This window comes from Musca autumnalis, unplaced genomic scaffold, assembly GCF_047663935.1.
Source record: "Musca autumnalis isolate F117 unplaced genomic scaffold, ASM4766393v1 scaffold_1, whole genome shotgun sequence".
In the NCBI taxonomy this organism is placed as follows: Eukaryota; Metazoa; Arthropoda; class Insecta; order Diptera; family Muscidae; genus Musca; species Musca autumnalis.
This window is the reverse complement of record NW_027411644.1, coordinates 246,429,459-246,438,632: the sequence shown is the minus strand read 5'-3', so window position 1 is coordinate 246,438,632 and position 9,174 is coordinate 246,429,459. Positions and strand designations below refer to the sequence as shown.

The 9,174-nt window shown below is 36.5% G+C and overlaps 1 protein-coding gene across 2 annotated transcripts; it reads right to left on the bottom strand.

Moving 5' to 3' along the window:
• CREG (Cellular Repressor of E1A-stimulated Genes) lies at nucleotides 1–7,155 on the bottom strand. Of its 2 annotated transcripts, XM_073960657.1 has the most exons (5): nucleotides 6,969–7,155; nucleotides 1,575–1,648; nucleotides 430–961; nucleotides 287–368; nucleotides 1–225 (listed from the first exon to the last, which is right to left on the bottom strand). In XM_073960657.1, the coding sequence occupies exons 3-5, from the start codon at nucleotides 916–918 to the stop codon at nucleotides 116–118; spliced, it is 681 nt and encodes a 226-aa protein (XP_073816758.1). In that variant the 5' UTR covers nucleotides 919–961; nucleotides 1,575–1,648; nucleotides 6,969–7,155; the 3' UTR covers nucleotides 1–115. The 2 variants fall into 2 exon arrangements, with proteins under 2 accessions (XP_073816758.1, XP_073816759.1); XM_073960658.1 differs by lacking the exon at nucleotides 1,575–1,648.
• Nucleotides 7,156–9,174: the final 2,019 nt, after the last annotated feature.

The window sequence follows — 9,174 nt, the reverse complement described above, 5'->3', positions numbered from 1 at the left end:
TTTATTTTTCGAAATAGTTAAAATTATTATTATGATCACATGTTCTTTACAAAATTAACTATGAATTGTAGTTGTAAAATGCATACTTTTTTCCATACAAATATATTTGTAATCCTTACAATATAACATTGTAATAATCTTCGGGTTTGACAGTATGAGGACCACCATAGTAATCCAATACGAAAATATTTTCAATTTCCAATTCACACAAGTAGAAATCATGTTCTGAAAAAAGAAAAAAAAAATACATTAATCTACGACTTTGAATGCGCCAAAAGTTGTATACTTTTCAACCACTCTTTAGCAGCTGGATGACGATCAGTGAATGACACTAATGCCGTTGGGTATTCTCGGCTATTTTTGTCCATCTAAAATGAAAGAAATGAAAATTAAGTCTTGTTTAATTGACAATTCTTGTATTTGTTTTACCCTTTTAATCTGGCCACTTATCATAGCACGGGCACAGGTCGGTTCCATAGGATCTACTGGTGGGGGATTCCATCCGCTAGGTCTCGAACAATGAAGTCCTTGTTCATCGCTGAAGAGGAATGTTGTTTTATTAGTAACTTGCCAATCTTGACCGGTAAAATCCAAATCAGTCAAAAGAAATTGTATACGTCCCGTTGACTTTTGATCAACATCATTGTCATTAATTGCAATAATATTGACCATAGGATATCCCTTTGTTGTTGGATTCGTTGATATTGTGCCAACCGAAGCCCAATTTGTTTGATGAACTAATTTGCGAGCTATTGCAACATGATCCAATTCCTTAGGATCTTCTCCCGCCTTGTCATTGTTTAATTTTAAACTCTTTTTATATTCAGCAATAATACGAGCATCCTCGTATGCTGAATATCCAAGAGAATAATTAAAATATACTGTTACCAGTAGGAGGGCAAGGAATTTGTTCTTCATTGTAGTGTGTGTAGGAACTTCCCGGAAGGTTGTTTTTTTTTAGCTGTTAACAAAAGCATTGAAAATAAATTATTCATTATTATCTATATATGTATATGAATAATTTAATGTAATTTAAACAAATAAAAACAGATAAGGTAATTACATGAGATAATTAAATATGCATTATTTAACAATTGTGGCTATGTGATTAGTTATTCCCTATGGAAGAAATGTATAGACTTACAATTAGTCCACCTTATTGTGGCCTATTTAATATGTATGATAAAGACAGATAGGGTATCAAGTGTTTTACACAACCACACCAAATTATCAAAAGAATTTTTGAACGGGTTATCAACAACTACAATAACAGGTGAACCAAAATATGTTAATAACAGATGGCTAAACAACAGACCCTACCAACACAGTCTAAAACAAATAAAATAAGATCAATTCTTCTGATATTGCAAAAATACCACTTGGTTGGAGTTTTGGAACACTCCGGCTATAATCTGGAGGAGGATGGTAAATAAGATGATAGCATTGTAACCAAAACCACAATTACTAAATATACAGCTGCCAAGGCAAACATTAGTGGTTTTAGCCCAGTTAAGATCCGGACGATGCAGTCAACTCAATTCGTATGCCCTGCATGTGGTTTGGGACCTACTCACCTTTCTCCTGATTCTTTGTGGGCGCAGACTGCAGAATTCTTGAACCTGGATACAGAGGAACCAGAAACTGATAACTGAAATAATACACGAACGAAAATATGTATGTAAATAAATAAATAAAACTTTTAGTACGAGACATGCATGAAGGAGTGAGTGGACATTAATTTTGAGACATTTACGGCCTTATCTCAAAGGTTTGGGCTTTCCATGGCAAAACAAAATTATGTTGTTGTGGAAATGTCGCAGTGACTAACTAACATTTAATATTTCACCACGATCAATTAGTGGCCTTAAACTGGATTAAGTGCGAATGTGTTGAACATGTTGCGGAGGGGGTTCTTAACGAATGAAATGGAAGATGGACCATATCTTCTTGTAATTGGATCTAATTTTAGGAGCCATTCCTTTCGATAGTTATCGCTCCAACCATACATAGTTATCGTTTCAACATTTGTGTCATAATGTCAGAAAGCATTGACTTGCCTTCGAACAAGTAAAACAGTATCAGTCAGCTTTGCCGACAGAGATATACCCTCAGCCTGTGTATATTGCGTATACTTATGCATTTAGGGGGTTTTAAAATTTTTGGATGTATGGACCGACAAAAATGTTGATTAGGATTAAAGATCAAAAGTTTAGCGGTGGAGATACTTAAAGTAATGGATCGACATTGACCATTATGGAAGTGGATCTCCAGCCACTACATATAGGGGGTTTTACACCCTTCGGTGTGTTTGCTCAAGAAGTATGGACTTGCCCCTGAAAAAAAATTTTACAATCGTAATTGAGGCAGCGAATGCAAGTTGCTTCAACAAAAATCAAAGTGATTCGATTGCAAATATTAAAGTGAACTTATCCGAAATTTTGTGTGGGAGGTACCGGATGGAGTGGACAAATATAGTCCATATTTAAACCTGATCTATATCTGGTAGATATATGAGGATGTGTAAAGTATGGACCAATTCGGCCACTCCCTTACCGTACGAACAATTTTTCCGAACATTTTTGAACTTTTGTAGGGGAGGTACCTGAAGCAGTGGACCGATATGGCTTATCTTCGAACTTAAACTATGTTTGGACAAAATATTACTAAGGCCAAATTTTGAACCTAATCGGCAGATCCGTTCGAGAGTTATCTTGCGCTCCAACCACCTCACACGTTGCCAAAGGGGGTTTTGCAACTTTCAGGCTATTTTCTCAGGAAGTGTGGACTTGCCCCTGATGAAACTTGTACCGTCGTATGGGGGCAGTGAATACAAGTAGCTTAAACAAAAATCAAAGCGATTCGCGAGCAGCTCCTAATCTGAACTTATCCCAAATTTTGTGTGGGAGGTACCTGAAGGAGTGGGCCGATTGAGTCCATATTGGAACCTCACCTAAGTCTGGTATACCTTTCACGATTTGCAAAGTATGGACCAAATCGGTTACTCCCTTGAAGAGTTTTCCGAACATTTTGGATCTTTTGTGGGGGAGGTACCGGAAGGAGTGGACCGATGTAACCCATCTTCGAACTTAAACTAAGTTTGGACAAAATATTACGAAAGCCAAATTTTGGATCGATTCGGTTGATCCGTTCGAGAGTTATCGTGCACTCCAACCAGACAGACGGACGGACATTGCTCAATCGACTCCAAATTGTCTGAAACACATTTCGTCCAAACTTGGGGTTTAAAACCATTATTTCGATGAGGCACATTTTGCCCGTATGAAAGTGTGTATACCCAGCAAAATTTGAAGGAATGGGTTCCATGCGATGAAGTGATTTCATGGCATCTTGTGCATTGGTTCAAACGAAGTCGTGAAAGATCCGATTTTTTCATTAGCATTTGAACCAATGCAAAGGAAGTAGTGAAAGATCCGATCTTTTCATCAGCATTTGCACCCATGCAAAGGAAGTCGTGAAAGATCCGATCTTTTCATCAGCATTTGAACCCATTCCATCGATCCAATAGAGAAGAATTTTGTGTTTTTAATTATACGCATTTTTCTAAATAGATAAGATTAATTAGTTACAATAGGCTTGATGTTGTCGGAGACTCGAAATCACAACCAACGTTGTTAAAACTCTCGTCGTAATGATAAAGTCATTGCAAAGGGTTGGTGAAAATGCCATGCCAAAGCATTGGTGGAAATGACATGCCAAAGCATTGGTGAAAGTGACATGTCAAAGCATTGGTGTAAATGACATGCTTTGGATCCAAAAATGAATAGCATCTTTTGGGGTCCACGCGATGAAGATGCTAAAAAGATGACATTCCAGATCACTTTCACCCATGATTGAATGACATCTTTGGCATCGAACATTTTGCTGGGTACCCTCGTTAGCATAAATGCTGAGGGTATAAAAACATTGTATCGTTGTATGCAAAACCGTAACGTGTAACATAGGTAAACATTTCAAATTTCAAAACTATTATCGAACAGCTCTTAAGCGAAAATGTTGAATTTTTGTACGGGTGTATATACCCCGTATAGTCGACCATCGAGTTTTATTTAAGTTTGAGTGAAATATTACGATGTGCGAAGGTCGTAGTGGTCACCGTAAAAGTTAGAGCTTTGTGGTCACTATGTCCGGAAGCATGGACTTGCATACAGAAAATATATGTTGTAATCAGAGTCATAAATACTAACTTTGAGAAAATTTTCAAAATGCCTTCAAACTGCACTCAATCGAAAATGTTGCAGTACCCGAAGAAGGGAACCGATATAGATTATATTCGAACCTGATTTATGTCTGGAAGTTTGAACGAAATCGATCACTCCTTTCGAGAGTTACCGTGGTTTTCAATATTATATCAAGTAACATCTGATCAGTACCTGAAATAGGGTAGGTACTTTGTTAATCTATGGAACAATTTGCGTAAACTATTTTGCTGCGAAATGTATGAGCTACACATGTCGTAGTAAAAAGCATAAAATAGGGTTTATGATTCGCAACGACTTCTACTTGGCCAAGGAGCCACAGACTGCTACAAGATTTCAATACAAAATAACAGAACTACTCACTTTACAGATTACTTTGACATTTTTGCTGTTTGGCAACAAACTCTATTTCTACTGGGTTCTGCAATTGACATTTTTGATGAACACACACGTTCTTGTTTATAACCCCAGCAAAATTTTATGGAAGTGGTTCCATGAGATGCCATGATTTCACTGGATCTTTTGCATTGGTTCAAATGAAGTCGTGAAAGATCCGATCTTTTCATCAGCATTTGAACCCATTCGAAGGAAGTCGTGAAAGATCCGATCTTTTCCTTAGCATTTGAACCCATTCCATCGATCCAATAGAGATGAATTTTGTGTTTTTATTTTTACAGATGTATATATTCTTTTATTTATCTAAATATGTACGTTTAAAGCAATGTAAGATTTATTATGCTAGGAAGTCCCAATCATTGAGCTAAAAGTAGAGTCGGACTGCGCTCTTTGGTATTAGTCGTGTTCCTTTACGTGCCTGAGGTTACCAGTTTTTACCCGCAAAATGTTTCCTTACTTTTAAAAGCATACAATTTATATGAGAGCAGTTCACCACTTTTACCATTTTTGCAACAATTACCATTTTTAAAAGTAAAGGAACAGACCAATTATAAAATTTGCCTTGCCTGCACTAGAGAACCCCGCTCAACAAGTCGATTTGTAGATCCCTACAAAACAACAAACATTTCCAAAACGTTGTAAAATAAAATTCACGAAATAGTAATCTACAGTTGGAGTCAATGTCGAAATCTGCACTGCACTGATGGGAAGTAAAATCCTCTTGTAAGATGAATCAAAACCTGTTGCGGAGGAAGTAAACTCTGTTGCGTGCAGCGGCGGTGTTTAGACTGCAACAGCTGGGACGGCCGGAAGTCAAGATTCTCAATTAAATTTACAACCTGTCGCTTGCCAAACACATCGTTCCAGAAGTCTGGAAAATAGGCCAGCTACTGAAGCCCGAAAAGGATGCCAGCAAAGGTGAATCTTACAAACCGATTTCGCTTTTGTCGCCCGTACCAAGGACCCTTGTGGCTATAGTTTTTCCATCCAGTTGCCGATCAATAGCATAGGATCCGTAAGCAGCACAACAACTGCGCTGAAGGTCATCTCCATATTAGCAGAGGACTCACTCAGAGCAAGCCGTGCTCATAATCTAGAAAGAGAAGTCTAACGTTACAAGAGAGAACCTCTAGATCAACAAGCCTTTCAACCAGGTTTAAGTAGCATTCACACGAATGCAGTCGCAGATGCAGTAAACAGTTATCGTGTGAATGCGGTCCTTGGAGAACATCTACCATCTATCGCAGTTGAGAAGCGCCAGCTGTCAGGACAAACCAGAGTAGTTTTGTAGTTTTGGGTCAATACGCTCGGGATGGTGCAGCCGTCAAAATTCCTATAGGGCAAGTACTGATGACACCGTGGAAAACATCTGCCCAGCATACAGCACAGGCCCCCACGACACACTGCTCCTTTTCAATTGCCCTACCAATCCTGCTAAGAAACTTAAGTTTGTAGCTTTGTGGTTACAAAAAATATAAATAGCGAAATAGCCACATTCTTACGACTGATAGACCCAGAGTCAGATTAAGCAGAAAATGAGAATACAAACATATTAACTACTGTTACAACAACGAGAACAAACTGCAATTATAGATGTAAACTTTATTATGATAAATAAATTATAGTTATTTCATTAATTCCTCTGAATTAATAATAAAAAAATGAAAATCATTTTTCAATACAGCATTTTCCATTTTCCGAACAAGACGTGAAAATTACATGCCAAAGGGTTGGTGAAAATGACATGCCAAACATTAGTGAAAATGCTATTCTTGGGAATTGGTTAAGATGGCATGCCAAACGATTGGTATAGATGCCATGCCAAAGAATTGTTGAAGATGCCATTCCATCGAGTTAGTAAAGATGACATGCTTAGGATCTGAAAATGAATTGCATCTTTTGGGGGTCACGCTCTTGTAAAAAGAATGAGTGAAGATGCTAAAAAAATGACATTCCATTTCACTTGCATCCATTCTTGAATAGCATCTTTGGCATCGAACATTTTGCTGGGACTTTTCACAAAATTTCTTTCATACCGATCACTGACAGTAACGGGTTGGATGGTACACCATTTGTCTTTGTACTTGTCTACTGCTTATCAAACATGATAATGAAAATCGACGTTGTGTTGTTTTTGTTTTCTTTATTTTTACACTCAGCTGTTAGTGTATGAACTTCATTATAACGCATGCACATACATATGAAGTTTGCAAAATACGCAAAAATAAAAATAACCAACAATGGACAAAAGGCCACAACCATATAACCACAAGACAAAGAACATAATCGTTCAGGGGTTTGATTCATTTGGAAAACATTGAACTATATTACATTTAATCATATGTGTTTACTTACAAAAAATTATTAATACTTCTGTAGAAATTTAAGCGATCCTCACTCTTTAGCGGCACTTCCTAACCGTTCACTTTGGTTTCCGTATTGTGACTGCTAGAATTTTGCAATATTTGTAGTCAAAAGGCGAGAGAAGAAAAAAAAAACAGGGAATCGTATTGAAAGCGTTTGTTGATGTCTGACTGTTGCTCACTGTTGTTGCGTTCTTTCTTTTAGTTTTCTTTGTCTGAAACGATTAAACAAAAATGAAAAAATGCATAGCAAAACAAAAACTTAAAACATGGTATACGAACAAAACTGTACAAAATGCTATGTAGTACTTTTTTCCAAAGGTACAATTTTTATTTCATGTAATATTTTATAGCATGCAATATATTTGTACGACTTTTTATATAGCATGAGATATGTGTAAAATTCATTAGATATGGATGGCTTACTTTTTCAACCTCGTATCTTAAAAAATACAACTTTTCAGGATAGAATACGAAATACAAAATACGATTTAACTTTTGATACATCTGTGTATGGGTAAAAGTGTAAATGACAATTATTATAAGCGAATTAAGTACATCTATGCATATAATAATACCTATGTAAAATAATTATATGTTGAAACTAATATTAGGTCTGTATGATAACCCAAAAATTTTTACAAATTCGTACAAATTTTTACTGAATGCTGTTCGATAACAAAATTATCCAGCAAAAGAGAGCGAGTTTGGAGAAATATTTGGAGAGTTTTGTGACTGAGAACTTGTAAATTTTTTATGGGAACATTTGTCCCGCAAAAATTTGCAAGTCTGATCAGCTGACTTTTAATCACCTGTTCAATGTAAACAACTCGAAGTGTTAACATTTTTGACCAAGAAAATTTCACAATTGCACATTTTTTTATACCCTCCACCATAGGATGGGGGGGTAGGTATATTAAGTTTGTCATTCCGTTTGTAACTACTCGAAATAATCATTGTAGACCCCACAGACTATATATATTCTTGATCAGCGTGCAATTCTACATCGATATAGCCATGTCCGTCCGTCTGTCCGTCTGTGGAAATCACTCTAGCGTCCGAACGGATTCAAGTAGGTGGATGAAATTTTTTTAAAATCTATTATATGTATGTAGGACTTTTGGTATTGAAAGCGGGCTATGTAGGTCCACGTTTTCGTATAGCCCCCATACAAAATGACGCGTCGTCGTTTTAAGGAATGTTTAAGATATTTGTCCCATTTTACCACCGAATTGGTTGTAACTTTGAATTTTGTGTCTCCAGAGGCCAATAAACATTCCTACCAAAGTTAGTTTATATAGGTCCACGTTCGTTCTATGGCCACAGAATCGGTTGTAGCTTTGCATTTTGCGTTTCAAGAGGATAAGAAACATATCTACATAAAATGTTCCACGTTTTGGTATAGCCCCCATAGGACGATAACTCCCGATTTTCGGTATTTTGAAGGTTTTAGCCTTATTATAGCACCCAGCTAAATTTGAAGGAAGGGGTGCCATGCGATGACGTGATTTCATGGCATCTTTTGCATTGGTTCAAACGAAGTCGTGAAAGATCCGATATTTTCATTAGCATTTGAACCAATGCAAAGGAAGTCATGAAAGATGCGATATTTGCATCAGCATTTGAACCCATGCATAGGAACTCGTGAAAGATCCGATATTTGCATCAGCATTTGAACCCATTCCATCGATCCAATAGAGATGAATTTTGTGTTTTTATTGATACATATTTTTTCTAAATATATAAGATAAATTATTTACAACGGGCTTGAGGTTGTCGGAGACTCGAAACCACAACCAACGTTGTTAAAACTCTCAAATTCAATATCGATAGATAGTTTGCCTATCGATATTGTCGGAATAAAAACCCCTAACCTGAAATCCATTGAAATAAATAGAAATTTCGCTGCTTTTCGGTTATGTGTGTGTAAGAAAGTAGGTCCGTAGTCACACATACACATTTTTCGGTAAAATAAAATGTATTTTTTTAAATTTTTTTATAAAATAAAAGCAGTTGTTTATTCTCCTTTACATTTCTGTGAACTACTTTTGCATAATTTCAAGAAAATCATTGACATTTCCGCCGTTTTCATCTCCAAATTAATGGCGATGACAACTTAACGATAATATCGATAGCAATCGATATTTTTAAACATTATATCGAAAATATCTAATGTTGGAAATATCGATGGTTTGCCA